The sequence below is a fragment of the Oncorhynchus clarkii genome, chromosome 28 (genome assembly GCF_045791955.1).
Source record: "Oncorhynchus clarkii lewisi isolate Uvic-CL-2024 chromosome 28, UVic_Ocla_1.0, whole genome shotgun sequence".
In the NCBI taxonomy this organism is placed as follows: domain Eukaryota; kingdom Metazoa; phylum Chordata; class Actinopteri; order Salmoniformes; family Salmonidae; genus Oncorhynchus; species Oncorhynchus clarkii.
The window spans coordinates 3,476,036-3,497,151 of record NC_092174.1 but is presented as its reverse complement, the minus strand read 5'-3'; the positions used below and the strand labels follow the sequence as shown (position 1 = coordinate 3,497,151).

The window sequence follows — 21,116 nt, the reverse complement described above, 5'->3', positions numbered from 1 at the left end:
TCACTAGTAAGGAGTGGTGGGATTGGGACCTTTATTATTTGGTGGAATTCACTCTTGCCGGCGCGCAACAAATATACTGTGTATGCAAGTAAGAATATAATTAGCTAGAATAATAAATCACCATGCCTTGTAAACCAGGAAGTGTTAACAGAGCCTACCCACCCTCCCCCACATACTGCCCCTCCCCAAAATAAGATTTTTTTTTTTTTTAAAGAAAGACAAAAGTTAAGACTGTAGATTCTCTCACTGGCTTCTTCAGTCTTCAAGCCACATGTGTCACCAGTCACTGATGCCATGGGGTTTGGGTGTGCCTTTTGCGCCACCAAGGAGTTGGTTTCTCGGGGTGGGAATTGGCTAGCGTACTCCAAACCCAGGTGCAAATGCACTAGAATGGGTCGGAATACTCACGTCTTCTGTGGGCCTGGCTTGCCTGGTAGGTATAGTTGGTCAGGGGTTTAAACGGACCACGTTTTGGGTTGGCAAATGGAGTGTCAACATATATTGACTGGGTTGGTGTTATGCGGTCACTGGAAAGCTGTTCCTTGTTCTTCAGACCAGGGTGCTCCCACCTTCGCACAGTAGTTTGGGCATATGAAAATCCTGCATGGTTTGCCACAGTCACACAGATCAGAGAGGTGAATTTACTAGTTGGCTAGTCTTTGCAATTCCCCCCATCAACCAAAATTACGTGGGCAGACTTGCATCAGGGTTCCTGGGAGACGTCCCGATTCTCCACCCTATCCCAAAGAGTGCACTCGTACACTCCCCTCATGGATTTCAAGGGAATGGACTGCTGTGAGGAAGATGGTGAAAACTCTTCCCAGGCATTCTTGCACCAATCCAATGCATGAGTGAACACTTCAAGAGGTTGGAGAATCTGAAAGTAGCCTTGGCTAGCCCGGGGAGTGGAGGGATCCAGATTGAGTTTGTGTGAAGGTGGGGGACCTGTGTGTGGGGGGCTAGTGCAGGTAATCGTCCACAGCAGCGAAGGCGCAGGAGCCACTTCCAGAGTGTGCCATGATGGACAGGCACTGGGCGGCCTGTCCCACAGCCTGGGCCAGAGGGGGCTGCTTGGGCAGGTTATGAGTCTCTGTGGGGGGGGGGGGGGGGGTAGAAAACAGCTATGTAAGGACTACATATCACTCCCATAGTTAATGCATAACACTCAACAACACAAAAGTAGCTAAGGACACTGCTGAATGAGTAACTTGGGGTGGGGGGGGGGGGTGAGGCTGTATAAGGGCCTTAGTGTGCACATCTTATTAAAATCAATAAGAGACTGAATAAACACCAAATTTTAGAGATTCATACATTTCTAACATTGGGCAATGCATTACACATCATATCCATGACATAAATAAGTCAAGTCAGTTCCACATAGCACACCCATAGGCAACGCATAACACCGCCACATACACAAAACAGTAGCTATGGACACCGCCAAATGACTACTTATTAACCATGACTCAAATAAAAAAGAATGACTTCACATTTATGACCACGTTGGTAATTAACCGCTCCCTAATTTGTTGACATTTTCAAAGGAAAACGATAACGCCCCGGTCAACGTGAAGCTATACAGAATTAGCATTATTGTAATCAAAATGCTAAATTTACAGGGCCAGTTTCCCAGACAGAGATTGAGCCAAGTTCTAGACTAAAAAGCATGTTCAATGGAGATTGTCCATCGAAAGTGCATCTTAGTCCAAGACTAGTCTTTAAATCGGTGTCTGGGAAACCGCCCCAGAGTGGACAACACTTGACTGCTGGTTGAGGAGAGGCTCGGAAGTGACAACCAGAGGTGGTGGTGTACCTACCTAGAATTGCACTGTTGAGTGTGGAACACACCGGTTCCCTCTGGATAGAGTCCAGCTGGTAGCCCACTGGGCTCGTCCACGGGTCCGAGTAGGCCAGCAGACTGAATGCATCCTACAGAGGGAGATGGGAAGCGATAAGGGACATACAAATAGAGGAGAAAGACAGCCAAGAAGAACAAGAATTTAGAAGAATGTAAAAATCATTGCAGGGAAAAGAGTGGGGAAAGGCAGGGTAGGAGAAACAGCTGTTAATGAGAGATGGATGCAGTGAGTCAAGGTACAGTAACCTCAAATTGTACACTAAGTTCAAAATTGACAGATCATACACTGAACAAAAATGTAAATGCAACATGAAAGTATTGGTTCTGTGTTTCATGAGCTGACATACGCACAAAAAGTTTCTCAAATTTGTTTACATCCCTGTTCATGAGCATTTGTCTTTTGCCAATATAGGAGTATTTGTCTGTAATGAAAGCCCCTGTGGGGAGAAACTCATTCTGATTAGATGCAGCCATGGGTGGGCATAGCCTCACCCACTTGGGAGCCAGGCCCACCCATGGCTGCACCTCTGCCCAGTCATGTGAAATCCATCGACTAGGGCCTAATGAATTCATTCCAATTGACTGACTTCCTTATAGGAACTATAATTTAGTAACATTTTTAAAATTGTTCAGTGCGGTAGTGTACTGCTAGAGAAATACTGTTTTGAGATATTGGATGTAGTTATAGGCCAAGTGCAGTGCTGCGTTGTTAGACGTAATGTAGTGTGACGTACACGTAAAACACTCACAGCAAAATGTACATCCAAGGTTTTACAGCCATTACATTGAGCCATTTATCGGAAGTTGTTTGAACATAATTGACAGAGAGTACCTTGAGCATCTTCTTGTTGACCGAGTTCTTGCCGCATTCTCGGCGTAGGTGCTCACTCATGCTCTGGAGCTCCCGGCCAAAGTGGATCATCCTCTCGATGGCTGCCTGGCTTCCCCCACACAGCTGCCTCTTGGACTGGGCTGACTCCACCTCTGTGGACACAGAACCAATCAAACGTGCACATCACACGAGGACATAGCATTCAGCCACTCCAAGGGATGGTTTGATAGATGCAGACCAGAGTCAATCATGTCAGTTGTACCACCTCTTTTGTAAAAAATTACATCGGAATATAACAAATGTGCAATCTGGGAATCTATGCAATGATCATTTCAATTTTTGCTATATACACCCATTGATTCTTGAATAATAAGTTATGCCTCATGAGTTTAGCACAACCGTCTTATCGTAACCCCCAAAAAGATGCACTACTCCATTGTTTACATTCGTTTGTAAGCAATGTATAGCTTCAAAAAGTTGTGGATGCATGTGGATGTCATGGCCTGTCACTCACCCATGTCTGCGTCACAGTCCTCTGTCTGGGCTCCGTGTTTGGAGGTGCCATTGAAGAAGCCGTTGGAGGAGGACTCGGTCACTCCGTTGGTGAAGTGGTCAACCTCCATGTCCACATCAGTACTGGGGGGGGGGGGGGGGGGGGGGTAAAACAGTAGGTGTGTTTGAGTGGATCCGTTTTAAAGATTAGAAATTATACTTTATTTTTGACAGACAAAAATAGACAACATTCATACATTTCAACAAACATTGACATCACACTTCCTCAGATCCACATTTCCAAGTCCCAAAAAATAAATGTATATTTAAAAAAAGCATTTGATTCTTCCATTCTCGTAGATTTGGAATATCATTAGAGTTCTAGTACTTATAATCTTGATAACATAAATTAGTTATTAGAACTGCAAGCCGATGTGTAAATCCGAAGTTTTGCTCAGTCCCACTGCAATGTAGTCGATCTTAAACCTGCGTTTTTTGGTTGCGTGATACGTTGTGTCAATACCTTGTTTTGCAGGTAGAAGTAAAGCAGGCTGTGCAAGACTGTCAGTATTGACAGTTTTTTTTTTTTTTCTCTAGTGTTGGATGCATGTTGAAGAGTTTACAAGCAACTAGTATTGAGTAGGGTGTTCAGTACATTATAGCCTTGTGCATGTTCCATACCTGGCGTTGGGCTGCTGCAGGCTGTGGCTGCCATTGAGGGAGCTGAGCTCAGCAGCGGGGGCAAGGAGGGCTGGGCCCGGGGGGCAGGGCTTGTGACTGTGGGGGGAGGGGTGGGCCTTACTGGACATCACCCCATTACAACAGCCGCCATCAAATCCTGGGAAGCAACCAGGACAGTCAGATGAAAAACACCGTACAAGACACAAAAAGGTGAATGGCAAGCTAAATAAAGTGCACCTTAAGTATTTTACTAAATTAATTTGATCCAGGACTGGGTCATGTTCATGGATAAGTTTTAGAAACATTTAGCAACAAAACAAGAAATGTAATCCTTTTGGACAAGTGCAGGTAGTCCCTCCCCGTTTGTTAGTGCTCTTCCGTTTGGTACCTATTGAACACGCCCCTCGGGCACACTGTTGCAAAACATAACAATTTCAAAAAGTACCTTCCTGTTTCGGCCTGTTAAAGTACCTAATGACACAACCAGATGTGTGAATATACATTGAACAAAAACATAAAATGTAACATGTAAAGTGTCCGTCCCATGTTTCATGAGCTGAATGTCGACCAGAGCTGTAGACAGAATTTAATGTTAATTTCTCCCCCATAAACTGCCACCGACGTTGTTTTAGAGAATTTGGCTGTATGTCCAACCGGCCTCACAACTCCACCAGCCCAGGACCTCCACAACCGGCTTCTTCACCTGTGGGATCACCTGAAACCAGTCACCCAGAAAGCTGATGAAACAGTTTGCACAACCAAAGAATTTCTGCATAAACCCTCAGTGAAGCTCATCTGCGTGCTCGTCCTCACCAGGGTCTTGACTTGACTGCAGTTCGGCGTCGTAAACTACTTCAGTGAGTAAATGCTCACCTTCGATGGCCACTGGAGAAGTGTGCTCTTCGTGGATGAGCCGCAGTTTCAACTGTACTGGGCAGATGACGACAGCGTATGGCACCGTGTGGGAGAGTGGTTTGCTCATGTCAACGTTGTGGAGAGTGCCTCATGGTGGCAGAGGGCAAAGAACACCATTGAATTTTATCGATGGCAGTTTGAACGCACAGATACCAGGACGAGGCACATTTCGTCGCGCTATTCATCCACCTCATGAGGATCTGTACACAAGTCGTAGAAGCTGAAGATGTCCCAGTTCATCCATGGCCTGAATATTCAGACATGTCACCCATTGAGCATGTTTGGGATGCTCTGGATCGAAGTGTACGACGACAGCGTGTTCTAGTTCCCACCAATATCCAGCAACTTTGCACAGCCTTTGAAGCGTGAGAGAACATTCCACAGGCCAATCAACAGCCTGAGCAACTATGTGAAGGAGATGTCGCGCAGCACGAGGCCAATGGTTATCACACCAGATAGATGCTTTTTTATTTTGAGGCATCTGTGACTAACCAATGCATATCTGTCATGGGGAATCCAGATTGTTCAGTGTATCATATACCTGTGAGGTAGGCCTGGGAGCCGCTTGCTTTGTGTCTCGGGCTGCTGAAGGGGCGAGGCGAACCTGTGTAGCTGTCCTGGGACTTGGGGCTGCGGCCTCCCAGGCAGCGCACCTCGCTGTCCGTCCCATTCACCATCTCGATGAACTGTCTCACCCTGAGAGACAGTGTGATTAAGTGGACAGGGGGAGGGTTACAAAGATCAGGCCTATCCAATACAACCGTCAAACCATCAACCACCACATTAAAAATACAGCATCAATCAAATGCAGAAATACCAACAACCAAATATACTTGGCTGCACATCAATGTACAGTCTTGCCATTAAAGGGTAAGTTCAGGAATTTACAACCACTTCCAGGGTGAGGAACCATCTAACAAGTTGTAATATCCTGAGCTTCCCCTTAAGAGGTACGGTTCCTAAATGTGCCAATATTGCCTATCCCTTGTCGTTACTCACTTCAGCATAAATAAGAGGTTGGGGTTACTCTCCAGTAGGCTGGGGTACAGCTGTTGGGTGGTCTCAATGGCCTCTCCCATTCTGCCTGACAACACCAGCTTCTGGATCTCTGCAAGCACATCCCATTTACTTTCATTCACATATTGGGAGGAGACTTCGTGTGGCATGGCATTTCCCCATTCGTCTCCAAGGGTACGAGAGCGGAAACATTTTAAAGTGTTAGACAATTTATTCTAGGCCCATTCCATTTTGGCCCCTGGCCTCTAGGCAGATGTGTCCCTAAGAAATATGGTAATGGCGCCACCTACCCACCTAGTCAGTTTACATTTTGTGAATATAGCATATAGTTCTAATATACACAAAGCAAATACACAAGTCAATGACAGGACACACCCTAAACCCATCTTTCACACAAGCATGACTCACTCTGTCGGTTTTTAATGGAGGCCAGTTCCTCATGCACAGCCTGGTCTGTGGATTTGGCAAAGGCTTCAGCAGTGGCACAGTAACTATGGTGGACCAGGTAGGATGCCACCATTCTGTGGAGACAAAGAGGTGGGAGAAACATAACAGCTCAGAGAGACAATACAGATTACGATATGCTGCCTTCAAATGCTGTTGGGAATTTGGAAATACGAGGTTCAGACTCAGAAATACCCACTTAAAAACAAGTTAGAAAATTGAGAGATAAAAAACAAAGTGGCAATAATACAAGTCAAACCAGTTGCAAGGGCGGATGGGAAATGTAGTTTCCATTGGTGTGTACAGCTATTAGGGATGGTACTTACTTCTGGATCATGGACTGCCACTCTCCCTCCCTGTCCCCTATGGGGAACCTGTCGATCTGGGCCTGGATCTTAGTCCGCCACTCGCGCATGTAATCCTCGATGTCGAACACAAATGGGTGCTGGCCAAAGTTGGCATCCACCACCTCCCCAGGGGTCTGCAGCCCCACTGTGGGGTACAGGTTGGGCTGGGGACACACAAATATACTAAGATGATTTGTTAAATCACAAACTCTTAAAATGTTGGATGCATGGTTCAAACAGATGACCTTTTGTATTTATTTATTTTCATCAAACCACTCAAGGGGAAAAGTTCCATATAGCCTCTACCACAAATCAGTGAGTATATAATATAATTTCACAAGCAAGATAGGTCAAGGAGCCAAATTGATACCAGGTTTGCATTCACTAGGAACCAAATGAAACTGGGAGGGACCTACCTGAATTTGTCCGCTTAAGAAACGTTTCTGTTCTCCGTTGCAAAACATTTCACTACGGTGCAATAATGAACACACTCCAGGACGGATTTTTTTATAAGGAGCAGATCAACAAAAACATGGCGACATGGTTCAGGATCCTCATCTAACTGACTGATATATTAACACTGTACCTTAGTTTAGCTGGCAGAGTTGGCGTTAAAATAACTTTACGTTGTCAGCTGTGTTTGAGCACAAACTCTTCAGACCAGGTAGCTATTGCTCTTTCCAAAGTCAATACAATGTACTGATAAAACAGAGCAGAATTTGCCATCCATCAAGAAAGACTACCATTACTTACATGGGGGGTGCAACTCAATATTAGGACGGTGTTCCTAATGTTTTGTAGACTCAGTGTATATGGCAAAGGTAAACGATCCCGGATAAAATTTACAAAGAGGGGAAGACATAGGACTATCCATACCAAACTTTAAGATGGGACAAAATGTGCCTGGAAATACAATTTTAAACTGGTTTAGACATGATTCTTCTCCCCCATGGCTGAGTAGCGACAAATGGCGTCTCATATTGGCCTGGAAGAGGTGGTCTTCACTGATATGACCCTTAAACGCTTCGGTGCTATTATTGTCACAATTTCTATTTGCTGCAAAATTTAAAAAGCTGGCGCTTAAAAAGAAAAATGATTGTCCAATTAACTAATTGAATATGAACCCCCACATTATTAACTGGAACAGAATATGGACATAATCCAAACCACCAACTTATTCATTTTAAGTTTGTTCAGACAGTATAACACCAAGGAAACATTTTACGATGACATTTGCCTCTGGCAACATAGGGGTTATGTAATCATTTGATTGTTTTTGTACCTGTAACCCCCCTCTGAAAAATGACAACTGAATAAAAGGTTGGTCACAAAAAAAAAGCAGTTCAGGAAATAAAGTGGAAGTTATGTAATGCGAGTTATAACATTGGCATATTCAATAAATAAAAACAAACCCATGACCACTTGGGTTGCATTCTCATTCGGCATACTCTGGTAGTTCCCGCCCCGTTTCACGCCTAATGAACATGACCCTGGAGTTAGCAGCGGAGGGATTTCTAAAAGCCCGTTTCATGGTCTAACAGAGAAAAGGTCAGCTCCAGTGGAGTTGACGCACATCACCGTAGAGCCCAGAGAAACATGAATGCTGGCTCGTGGCCAACAGTTTCTGCTCAATGGATTATTGTTTCGGCTAAAGCAGTCGTATTTTATCCTCAAACAAGTGGTCATTCTGCTGGTAGGGGGACAGCGCAGCCAGCGCTCAACCCCCCCCACCTCAGTGCAGCGAAAAATGCAGACATGTAAATTTCACTTTTTTTTTTAAGGAACTTTAAAATGGCATAAATTCTTCAGTCTTCACATATTTGTTTTCTATATCAGATCCTCCAGGCAGCAAACACCATTAAAAATATGCATTGTTTACATTAAAGCTACAGTCTGGGATTTGTGAAGTTGTTCAATTAAAATTCTTGATATTTACCCATTGATTCTTTAAGAATTGAATGCATAAAAGTCTAAATGAAATTAGCACAACTGTCTATCATAAGCCAAAATCACTTTTTATTACTCCATCCATTGTTTACTTGTTGTTTGCAAACAATGTTGTTCCTTCAAATAGGGTTCAAACTGGTAGGCCTGATCAACAACAACGAGACTGACCTCCTCCCTATAGGCTGAGACAACAACCAGGACAACAACCTCTCCCTCAACGTGATCAAGACTAAGGAGATGATTGTGGACTACAGGAAAAAGAGAACTGAGCACACCCCCATTCTCATCGACGGGGCTGTAATGGAGCAGGTTGAGAGCCTCAAGTTCCTTGGTGTCCACATCAACAGACTAACAAGGTCCAAACACACCAAGACAGTTGTGAAGCGGACAAAACCTATTTCCCCTCAGGACTGAAAAGATTTGGCATGGGTCCCCAGATTCTCAAAAAGTTTCTACAGCTGCACCGTCGAGAGCAACTGGTTGCATCACTGCCTGGTATGGCAACTGCTCGGCCTCCGACCGCAAGGCACTACAAAGGGTAGTGCGAACGGCCCAGTACATCACTGGGGCCAAGCTTCCTGCCATCTACCTCTATACCAGGCGGCGTCAGAGGATGGCCCTAAAAATGGTCAAAGACTCCAGCCACCCTAGTCATACACTGTTCGCACGGGAAGCGGTACCGGAGCACCACGTCTAGGTCCAAGAGGCTTCTAAACAGCTTCTACCACACATGCCATAAGACTCCAGAACATCTAATGGCTACCAGACTACTTGCACGCACCCCCCCCCTCTTTTACACTGCTGATACTGTCATCTATGCATAAGTCACTTTAATAACTCTACCCACATGTACACTACCGTTCAAATGTTTGGGGTCACTTTGAAAAACCAGGACATTTCAAAGAAAAGCACACTGAAGATCTGGTACAACGCTGGGTACTACTCCCTTCACAGAACAGCCCAAGCCAGAATAGAAAGAGGTGCACCGGGGCCTCCCACTCCACTCTCCTATCTATTCTGGTTAGAGCCAGTTTGCGCTGTTCTGTGATGGGAGTAGTACACAGCTTTGTATGAGATATTACGTTTCTTGGCAATTTCTCACATGTAATAGCATTCATTTCTAAGAACAAGAATAGACTGACGAGTTTCAGAAGAAAGGTCTTTGTTTCTAATAATGGGCCGATGTAGATATTCAATACATTTTTTTTAAAGCCGTTTCCAGCTACAATAGTAATTTACAACATTGTCTACACTGTATTCCTGATCAATTTGATGTTATTTTAAATGGGGGAAGAAAAAAAGTCTTCGCCTTTCAAAAACACGGACATTTCTAAGTGACCCCAAAACGTTTGAACGGTAGTATGCATGTATTACTTCAATTACCTCGACTAACCAGTACGCCCTGCATATAACCTCGCTATTGTCATTTTACTGCTGCCCTTTACTTATTTTTGTAGGCATTTCTCTTAAAACTGCTTGCTTGGTTAAGGGCTTATAAGTAAGCATTTCACTGTAAGGTCCTCTGATTTATTTGGTGCATGTGACACCATCTCTTAGATATCATGGAATGTTAGTCCATGCAGCTAGTGTGACCAATGAATGAGGGGGATTACATTGCCCTAACCCCATCCCTCAGCTGTGGATTAAAACAAGTGGCAGGGGTGTCGTTTAGTCGTTTCAAATCCCAGAATGTAGCTTTTAAAGACAACATGGCCGGTGGGATCATACTTACCGGTAGATCTGTAAAGGCTATTCCTAGAGTACAAGAGAGAAGATAAAAACATCAACATACATTTCTTAATCTCTGACTGAATATCCTATTGTTGGGTACAGGAATGCACGATGCAGCATATCAATTCTATGCAAACCATGGATGTTCAATTGGACAAAATGTTGCCTCTAAAATACATTTTACGGGTGGAATGAAATGTGATATGCAAAGAAAAGTATAGAAATGTGCCTTTACGTGTCAAATTATTCAGACCAGGATGAGAGAGAACAATATTGTATGTCATGTGTTTTCATGTGGCGTGTTGTTTGATAGTGATATGGTGTAAATAAATAATTGTTAATAAAAAATTAAAGGATGGGGCACGCATTGTGTTAGTTCAGAGTGTGTACATTTTCCGGTTCCAAATTCCCCCCCACCCCCCCCAATAACTCCACAAAAAGTTAAACTGAATGACACTGTTTGAGTTCCATAATGGATTACTACATTAATTAAATTAATTTTTATGTTCTAGAGCAGGGGTGTTCCATACCTAAGCTGTGGCCATTCTTTGTGTAGAAACAGGTGTTGTTGATGAGGTTGACGCAGCAGCCAATCACGTCACCTGTAGTGAACGTGGGGCCGTAGGGCTGCCCCGTGCCGGAGGAGCAGAACGAGTGGCCGTCATCTCCGTGGTAACCATACGAGTGTTTGTCCCAACCTGAGAAAAACCGCACAGACATTGGCGTCACACTGAAAGAGGTCTCGACTTACAAACTGAACAAAAATGTAAGCACAACATAGAAAATCTTGGTCCCATGATTCATGAGCTGAGAAAAAAATAAAAATAATCCCCAAATGCTCCATATCCACAAAAAGCATATTCCTCACCTGTGCTGGGAACAATAAAACACCACTTTAAAATTTGTTTTGTCAAAACACAACGCCTCCAACATAGTTTTAAAGAATTTGGCAGTACGTCCAATTGGCTTCACAACCACATGTAACCATGCAGGGGGAGGAGGGTTTCTGAGGAGTATTTGTCTGTAATAAAGCTCGTGGCAAAAAAAAAACAAACATACTCTAATTGGATGGGCCTATGTCAGCCAGGCCCACCCATGCCAAATCCATAGATTAGGGCCTGATTAGTTTATTTTTTACATTGACCGATTTCCTTATATGAACAGTAACTCAGTAAAATCTTAGAAATTTGTGCGATATATATATATATATATATATATATTCTCAGTATAAGTAGCAATTCTCTATAAGATAGTACTTCATTAAACCCCAAAGAGGAAATGTGTTTGCACTAACCATCACACACTAGAAACAACACTTCACCAATGCATCTTAAACTAGATGTTCAGATTAAAAAGCCTCACAGCAGAAGATGAGTATCCATTTTACACCTGGGTAAACTATAGGCCTATCGATCTGCCACAGCACTGGTTAGATTAGAAGCTCTCATTTCAGTATAGCTTTTAAAACCTAGGACCTAACAATTATGTGCATTGTGCTAATTAGGTCTCGGCTATAAAATGTACAAATTGAAGAACATTCTCATTTGAATTCTCATGCATGTATGTATTAGGTTTCCTAAGAATTAGCCACGTTCCATTTGACACTTATGTGGGTCAAAGAGCTATTAACAGTTTTATTTAGCAAGTTAGCAACTAGCCATTAGTGATTACTTAGCCATGATCTGGCACTGCTCTGTCTGCTGTTTTATACGACTGCGCTGCATTGCTATGCCGTGGGCCTTTGCTAGGCCCGCCCTGTGTCCTGAAGGGTTACAGGATGCATCTCAAACGGCACCCTATATAGTGGACAACTTCTGACCAAAGCATGTGGGGCACTATGTAGGAAATAGTCTGCTATTTGGGATGCAGGCCAGTGTCAGAGAGAGGCACCCTGCACTGCCAGATAAACCCCCCAACATGTGACCCTGCCCCAATGGTGTCATGTCAGGACAGAGAATAAGCAGCCTGTCTGGCTTCTAAGGGCACACCCACACAAGTTTCAGACAATACATACTCAAAGAAAACAGACAATCCACTGAAACACACAAGTGTATGTTCATCACCAGCACGTCTTCCAGACAATACACACGCAAACCAAATCACAGACAGGGACAATTCACAAACCAAACGGTCTTCCAACCCACCCGAAGACCAAGGCAGAGTGTCAACATTGACACACACAAGCTATAGCTTTCAGAGTCGCCTTACCAGGGAGTCTGTTCATGTTGACACCTTGAGCCGAGAGACCGATACCCATGTACCTGATAAACAGAATGATAGTAGGGTCAAAATGTGTGATGATCCGAGCATGTTAAGTTTTATAAAGAATTGGTTACACTGGCTAAGGATATCTAAACTGCCTCAAGGGAATTTCATGAATCATACCAACATGACACCCTCATGCAAAGGTCAATTCCTAACTGTCCAGAGATGTGATCAGCAATGGTAATCAGGGGTGTTCATTAGTGTTCATTAGCAAATGAAAAAGTGTGTGTTTTTTTAGACAAATTCAGGTTGTCCCTCCCTGTTTTTGTTCAGTTAGGTTCCTAGTGAATACACCCTAGGAAAAAGTTGATAGGCCGATTAATGGGGGGGGGGGGGGACTGATGAGATGACCTTGATTGAACAAAACGTTAACTGTAGACTATGATTAGTTAAGTCAAAAGAGGTTTGCATGGGTAGAGCACAATGTGTGCGTGGTGCTCAATTCTGTGCAGCCATCTTACCCATCTCTGCCTTTACTGATGATTTTCACCTCAAAGTAGTAGACCCCGCAGGCAGCTGGGATGGGATGAGTGGCTCGTACGGATGCCGCATCTTTAGGGGTCTTTCCATGACCTGTGGGTGGATGGAAGCGATGGCATGAATGAAACAAGACACCCTGTAATCAATTCAACGCCTAGCTCTTACCCTTAGGCACTGCTTTAGATCTGAAACAATTGGATAGGGGTAAGTAGTATGACAGAAATTCCCTCTGGCCAATCAGACAGCAGCAATTACAACTACCATATTGCTTAAACCAGATCTACTAGAATGCCGAGAGGTGTGGGAATTCAGCATTAGGTGAACATAAAAAAAGCATTTTCCCCTAGTGCTGAGCGAATAGTTCCTTTTGAGGTAGATTATATTTTTAAATCACTTAAGAATTATTTTTCAACATTAATTGCACTATGCGGGTTGAACGCTTTAACACAGAACAATTAATAAAAAGTCCCATGATGGTAGTGAATGCTTATCACTTAACCATAATTTATTCACAGGACTTTAAAATATTTACATTCGTTTTTATTGATATTTAATTCCAAGTCATCATGCCTTAACAAAATTACTTCAATGTCGAAGGTATACTTATGAATAGCAACTATCAAAATCACTTAGATCATACATTTCAGGTAGATACCTTGAAGCAACTGCTCTATCCCTCTCAATTGGGCATTCTGGCTTCTCTCGTCTGCCTCACACTAGCCTAAAGCAGGCATAAAATAAACAATTAGACAAGTAGGCGCGCAATGGATTATGATCATTGTAGTTCATAACCATTTTTTCAGCACTAAACTACTGTATGTTGACTATTGGCCTGTTGTGAACTACAACTCCCTGCATCACACAGTTAAGGTTTGATCTAATTCCTGTAGAGAAAATTGCATGATGTTGAGCTCACAGGAAAAAAAATCAAATAGAACAAATGTTAAAGTAGTAGTTTCAAAAACAACCGACATTTTGGTTAATCGCCCAGCACAATCTACCCTCAAGTGGGAACCATAAATAAGATTTTCGGACAAATTACGATGTCACAGGTACTCACATCTAATTTGGGAAGGGGGACATTTGGCCCATACACTTGCATTTAGGACACCCAGAAAAGTAATTATCATGCACTGTCTGTAAGTCATCAGAAATAATGTCAACCCTGAGAGTCCATTCACACCTGTGACACTAGCAACTATAACGATTACCAACAAGTGGAATTTGCGATTCAACTTCAAAATAAGAAGTCCCCCTTGAAACTGAAGCAAACTGATACAAATAGTGGAATAATGCCATATTGAGCACGCTAAACAAGGTTGGAATGTTATATAAATTCAACAAAGGCAGTAAGTAGTTCATTTGACACAAACATAAAAGCTGTTGAAATCGCACTATGGATGTATTATAACTTTAGAATTGCATTGTGGGCTGTTAAGCCTTACCTATGGATCTTGGGATCATGAAATGGGGCATCGGCCTACTCCGTGACAACACTGAGCTAATGTGGCTCAATTCACATCAGTCCTAGCAGCAACAATGTTGGGATATCCCCCTCCCCAATAGGTACGGCTGTACATGGCAATATGAATGTTCAGTACGTACAAATTGGCTGAATAAAGGTGATTTTCCCACAAGAGCATTGAAGCTAATATTTGTGTGAACTCTTCAGAATTGCAATCTGTGGGTGTCAGAGTAGGCTGATCGCACATTTCATGGTCCCAAGATCCATAGGCAATGCTATACATTGCAATGTCAACATGGGGCTGGGCGAAATACCATATTTTACTATACTGAACAAAAATAAGACGCACCATGCCAAGTGTTGGTCCCATGGGTCATGAGCTGAAATAAACAGATTACTGAAATGTTCTGTACGCACAAAAACTAATTTCAAAAAGACCACATCAGCCCAGAAGCCCCACATCCGGCTTTTTTCACATGCAAACTATCTGCGTGCTCGTCGTCCTCAGGGTCTTGACCGGGCTGCAGTTTGGCGTCATAACAGACTTCAGTGGGAAAATGCTCACCTTCAATGGCCACTGGAGAAGTGTGCTCGTCACGGATGAAACCCGGTTTCAACTGTCCCGGGTAGATGAGACGTTTAGGCAAACAGTTTGCTGATGTCAACTTTGTGAACAGAATACCCCATGGTGGCAGTGGGTTTAATGGTATGGGCAGGCACAAGTGACAAAATGCAATAGTGTTCATTGTCTATCTAAGAATTTGAATGCTCTGACTCCAGTTCACACCAATATCCAGCAACTTCACACAGCCACTGAAGAGGAGTGGGATAACATTCCACAAGCAACAGCCTGATCAGCTCTATGTGAAGGCGATATGCAGCACAACACGAGACATATGGTCACACTAGATAGATATCGACTGGTTTTCGGAGCCACACACCCCTATGGATTTAAAATAAAAAAATTGTTTAAGGCATCTGTGACCAACATACACATATCTGTATTACCAGTCAAGTGAAATCCATAGATGAGGGCAGAATTAATTTATTTCAATTGACCGATTTCCATATGAACTGTAATGCAGTAGAATCTTTGAAATTATTGCATGTTCCATTTATAGTTTTGTTCAGTGTACACACAGCTGCACAGACCGGTTTGGGTTTTTACTTCTACAAAAAGGTATGTCAATGTTGATTTTGTTAAATGTCCATTTTTATAGATAACCTAGTTTGCTAGTCGTCTCACTCCCTCTCCTTCCATAAATACCTACGCGCTTCCCACACCAAGCCCCGCCCAGTCACTCAAGCTCTGTCTGCATGGTCAGATGCAAGAAGATGGTGACAAGGATGCTAATTTCCACTTTGCTTCCTAATATAAGTCAACAACCCAGTTCCTGGAAAGCTACCGTCCTGTAGGTTCACTAACCATAATCTAGCACACCCGATTCTAGTAATTAGCTGGTTAATAAGCTGAATCAGGTTAGTTATAACTGGGGTTGTAGTGAACACAATATTTGTGGCAACGCTTCAGTTGTGTTCTGTGGGTGACAGAGTTGGCTGATACACCATTTCACAGAACCAAGATGGGTAACGCTGTACATTGCATTTGGCTGGAGCAAGGAGTCTGTGTAGCCAGGCAAGCAAACACATTCAGGCCGTCTGATTGTTCCAGAAGCCATTGGGTTGAGCCAGAGAAAGAACACACATGGGTAAAAAAATAAAACTAATTATCATTGCCTTTGATACTCCGATTGGCTAGAGACGATCCCGTCGCTGATTACTTTTTGTACAACGCCCTTCGTGCCTTTTGTCACCACAAACGGCTTCAATGATGGCAGTCTTAGACTCAAGTATCTAGCAAAAGATAGCACAGTAGAATTTAGGGTGAGTCGCCAAGGCACTTTACCCTAATTGCTTTTGTAGGTCCCTCTGGATCATTATTCAACTAGGCAAGTCAGTTAAATTATTTACAATGACGGCCTACCCCCGCCAAACCCTAACGACACTGAGCCAATTGTGCAGCGCCCTATGGGACTCCCAGTCGTGGCCGGTTGTGATACAATCCTGGAATCAAACAAGGATCTGTAGTGACACCTCTAGCACTGAGATGCAGTGCCTTAGACCGTTGCGCCACTCAGGAGCCCCGCTAAATGTCTGCAAAAAAAACAAAAACAAGTCCGGCTAGTACATTGCGATATGAATGTCAATACACACGAACAGGGATACCTAGTCAGTTGCACAACTGAAATCTTTATTCCACATTTAATCCAACACCTCTGAATCAGAGGCCTTAGTCGTCGGCGGAGATTGCGCAAATGTATAGAACAAATCTCAAAAAAGGGGGTCATTGTTTGCGATTTTCAGCAGGCTAGTCGTGTGGCCCTATAAAAAAAATAATATTCCACAACAATGGTTAGCCCACATTAGGAGACCACTAATGAGGTGTGGGAGAATATTATTTATATGTATTTTTTTTGTGGGGAGGGTTATAGGTGCCCTTTAATTCAATTGCGAACCAAGCAAGAGGCCGTTGTACAGTATAGAAACACCACTACACAGTGTAGCCTACATGTGACGGCAGAGTCTTCGTTAACACCCACCCGATTGATACTGTGCAACTCATCAGGACATTCTGCCAGCTCGACCTACTTCGCATTCAACAACATTCATTTGGGAAGGTTGTTTTGGGAAAGCCGTTAGAATTGTTCATTCAAAACAGCGCAAGATTTCGGACCAAAAAGTAGATTTCTGGTTTAAATATCCATTGTTAACTTATCTACCAGTAAATGCTACACTACATGACCAAAAGTATGTGGACATCTCCTTATCGAACATCTCTTTCCAAAATGAACATTAATATGGAGTTGGTCCCCCCTTTGCTGCCATAACAGCAAAGGGGAAGGCTGGGAAGGCTTTCCACGAGATGTTGGAACATTGCTGCGGGGACTTGATTCCCTTCAGCCACAAGAGCATTAGTGGGGATGGGCACTCATGTTGGGCGACTAGGCCTGGCTCACAGTCATTGCTCCAATTCATCCCAAAGGTGTTCAATTGGGTTGAGATCAGACCTCTGTGCAGGCCACCACACTGATCAAGTTTTTTTTTTTTTAAATTTTTACCTTTATTTAACTAGGCAAGTCAGTTAAGAATTTGTTCTTATCTTCAATGACGGCCCAGGAACAGTGGGTTAACTGCCTGTTCAGGGGGAGAACGACAGATTTGTACCTTGTCAGCTCAGGGGTTTGAACTTGCAACCTTCCGGTTACTAGTCCAACACTCTTACCAAGTAATTTCTGTATGGACCTCGCTTTGTGCATGTGGGCATTGTCATGCTGAAACAGGAAAGGTCCTTCCCCAAACTGTTGCCACAAAATTGGAAGCACAGAATATCGTTGTATGCTGGAGCGATAAGATCTCACTTCAAACCATAAAAAACAACCCCAGACCATTATTCCTCCACTAAACTTTACAGTTAACACTACGCATTGGGGCAGGTAGCGCTCTCCTGGCATTCACCAAACTCAGATTAGTCTGCAAGACTGCCAGATGGTGTGATTAAATCACTCCAGAGAAAGCAATTCCATTGCGCCAGAGTCCAATGGCGGCGAGCTTTACACCACACCAGCCGACGCTTGGCATGGTGTTCTTGGGTTTCCATGGCTGAGCAGCCACACACAAGCCTATTTCATGACGTTTCTGATGAAGTTATTGTGCAGAAGTTGCTTCCAGAGGGAGTTTCAAACTCTGTAGTGAGTGTTGCAACAGGACTTTTAGACGCTTACAGCACTTGGCGGTCCCGTCCTCTGAGCTTGTGTGGCCTAACTCTTTGCGGCTGAGCCATTGTTGCACCTAGACATTTCACTTCACAATGACATCACTTCCAGTTGACCGGGGAAGCTCTAGCAGGGCAGGAATTTAACTTGTTGGAAAGGTGGCATCCTATGACGGTGTCACGTTGAAAGCCAATGAGCTTTTCAGTAACGCCATTCTATTGCCAATGTTTGTCTATGGAGATTGCATGGACGTGGCTGAAATAGCCGAAACCACTAATTTGAAGTGGTGTCGACACAAAAAGTTGTGTATATATCATAAATCAAAAAGTCTTTCCTACCTACCCTAACGCTGTCGTTCTTCTGTGAGCTGCTCCACAAAAGAACCACTTGAGAGCTGCGTGACAGTTTGGTTATGTAGATTATTTTGAGCGGGACAATGTTCCCTCATTTTTTGCTGGGCGCAAATTTGAACGTCGTGAAAATTGTGCAACTCCTGGCACATGTTTACTGTGAACAGGCTGTACCCGCTTTAAGTTAGTTTTAACAGTGGTCAAGTAGGCTACTGGCCATTTGATCATAATGTAGGACTACCAGAGTGGCCTACCATCAAAACGAATTTAGAACATTCATCCCATAATATTTTACCATGTTCAGCCTACAGTAGCAGCAGCAAATGTCTGGTGTTCAATGTAGGCCTACATTCCATGAGACTTTTGAAAAGTGATTGACAACCTGTTTATCCACTTGTCCTTCAGACAAGGTGACTGAAAATGTGTTTGATGCAAGAAGACTTTATAAAAACACAATTATTACATTATCAGATAATCAGACCATGTATGCTACCCTCTTGCCTATTGGCTACTTAGCTTATGCAAAATTCAACTGACCCTTTCAGACAAAAAAAATAAACTCTTTAGGGGCGGCAGGTATCCTAGTGGTTAGAGCGTTGGGCCAATAACCGAAAAGTTGCTAGATCGAGTCCACGAGCTGACATGGTAAAAATCTGTCGTACTGCCCCTAACCAAGGCAGTTAACTCACTGTTCCTAGGCAGTCATTGAAAATAAGAACTGGTTCTTAATTCACATGGCGTGTCAGATTTCAAAAAAGCTTTTCAGCAAAAGCATTCCAATCGTTTATTTAAGGACATCTCTCTCAGTAGACAAAACATTACAAACAGCTAGCAGCCAAGTAGATTGGTCACGAAAGTCAGAAAAGTCAGAGAAGCAATAAAATGAAACACTTACCTTTGATGATCTTGGGATGTTAGCACTCATGAGACTCTCAGTTACACAATAAAGTGATCATTTTGTTCCATAAAGATTATTTTTACATCCAAAATCCCTCCATTTGGTTGGCGCGTTATGTTCAGAAATCCACAGGCTCGAGCGGTCAAGACCGGGCAGACAAATTCCAAATAGTATCCGTAAAGTTCATAGAAACATGTCAAACATTTTTTTAAATATTTTTTTTATAATCAATCCTCAAGTTATTTTTACAATATATAATCGATAATATTTCAACCGGGACTATAGCTTCTTCGATAGGAGAGAGAAAATGTCTGCTCCAAGCTGTTGCGCATGCAAAACGCTACATGACACGATGTAATCTTTCTCGCTCATTTTTCAAAATAAAAGCCTGAAACCATGTCTAAAGACTTCACACCATGGGGAATCTGGTTGGTTTAAATGGAATAGAGAGCTTTCAGGAAAAACAGCACTTCCAGGTTGGATTTTCCTCAGGTTTTCGCCTGCAATATCAGTTTTGTTATACACAGACAATATTTGAACGTTTTGGAAACTTTAGTGTTTCCTATCCTAATCTGACAATTATATGCATATTCTAGATTCTGGGCCTGAGAAATAGGCAGTTTCATTTGGGTATGTTTTTCATCCAAACATCAAAATACTGCCCCCTACACGCAACAGGTTAACCGACTTGCCTAGTTAAATAAAAGGTTAAAAACGTTTATTTTACCTGACTCGCTTTTCAAAGACAGCTAGAAATGCACACATTGTGTTCTTGTAGGAAGCAATCACTCCCCCATTGCTGACTATTAATGATCTATAACTGGGTTAATAACTCACTAACTAGCGAAGGATATGAACAAATGTGCGCAAGTGGCTACATGCAGCTCTCGCTTTGATCTCAAAACAAGCTCACCTACTCACGGCCACTCATGCTTTAAACAGTCTAGTTCAAAGTGAATGGCACAGATCCATATATGGCAATGGTCTATTTGCATATTGGCCTACTGCAGCATCGAATGGTTATGGCGCACGGGCCCGTGTAGAGTACGGGCCCGTGTAGAGTACGGGCCCGTGTAGAGTACGGGCCCGTGTAGAGTACGGGCCCGTGTAGAGTACGGGCCTGAGTGGTGCCTGTCAATGCAATAGAATCCAACGCTAATGCCTTCTGCCTACTACTAAATCTCTCGCAAAGTTTGTTTTGTTGCATTGAAAGTGGCTAATATTGTGTTGATTCGATCAATTGCCAGTTAAGGGAAACGTTGATAGTGTTAACAGGGGAGGGATGTAGAAAGTTGAATGAAGTTCACTCTTGCTTCTCTGCGTGGGCTGATATTTCTTCTGCGTGGAAATCCAAGTGGAGCTTTACGCACGTGCGCAGCTTAGAGGTTACATAGTTTATGTACAAACAGCTTTTGGAACAGACTTGTCTCATCAATTATATAGCCTAGACTGAAAATAGCATTATGGATGATTGACTTGCCCAGATGGTTTCCAAAACCTACCTGGGCCAGCAGCCCATGTCAAGCCCTGCAAGATCCATAGGTAAGGCTTTACAGTGCAGTCTACAGGTATACATGCAATGTAATTCTGAAGTCTAATACTTACACAGTGCAATTTCAGT

General features: G+C 43.1%; 1 protein-coding gene across 2 annotated transcripts in view; it reads right to left on the bottom strand.

Moving 5' to 3' along the window:
• LOC139386660 (RAN binding protein 9) overlaps window positions 1-21,116 on the bottom strand; it is a 371,620-nt gene continuing 350,504 nt past the window's right edge. The window contains exons 2-14 of one of the 2 annotated variants that reach the window (XM_071132430.1): window positions 12,991-13,102; window positions 12,473-12,525; window positions 10,795-10,962; window positions 10,266-10,288; window positions 6,566-6,750; window positions 6,204-6,316; window positions 5,778-5,886; window positions 5,320-5,474; window positions 3,864-4,020; window positions 3,205-3,326; window positions 2,691-2,842; window positions 1,818-1,929; window positions 1-1,090 (exon numbers count right to left, since the gene is read on the bottom strand). In XM_071132430.1, the coding sequence (XP_070988531.1) occupies window positions 960-1,090; window positions 1,818-1,929; window positions 2,691-2,842; window positions 3,205-3,326; window positions 3,864-4,020; window positions 5,320-5,474; window positions 5,778-5,886; window positions 6,204-6,316; window positions 6,566-6,750; window positions 10,266-10,288; window positions 10,795-10,962; window positions 12,473-12,525; window positions 12,991-13,102 (1,592 nt within the window). In that variant the 3' untranslated portion in view covers window positions 1-959. Of the gene's footprint in view, window positions 1,091-1,817; window positions 1,930-2,690; window positions 2,843-3,204; window positions 3,327-3,863; window positions 4,021-5,319; window positions 5,475-5,777; window positions 5,887-6,203; window positions 6,317-6,565; window positions 6,751-10,265; window positions 10,289-10,794; window positions 10,963-12,472; window positions 12,527-12,990; window positions 13,103-21,116 lie in introns of both variants that reach the window. The other variant, XM_071132431.1, reaches the window with a different exon arrangement.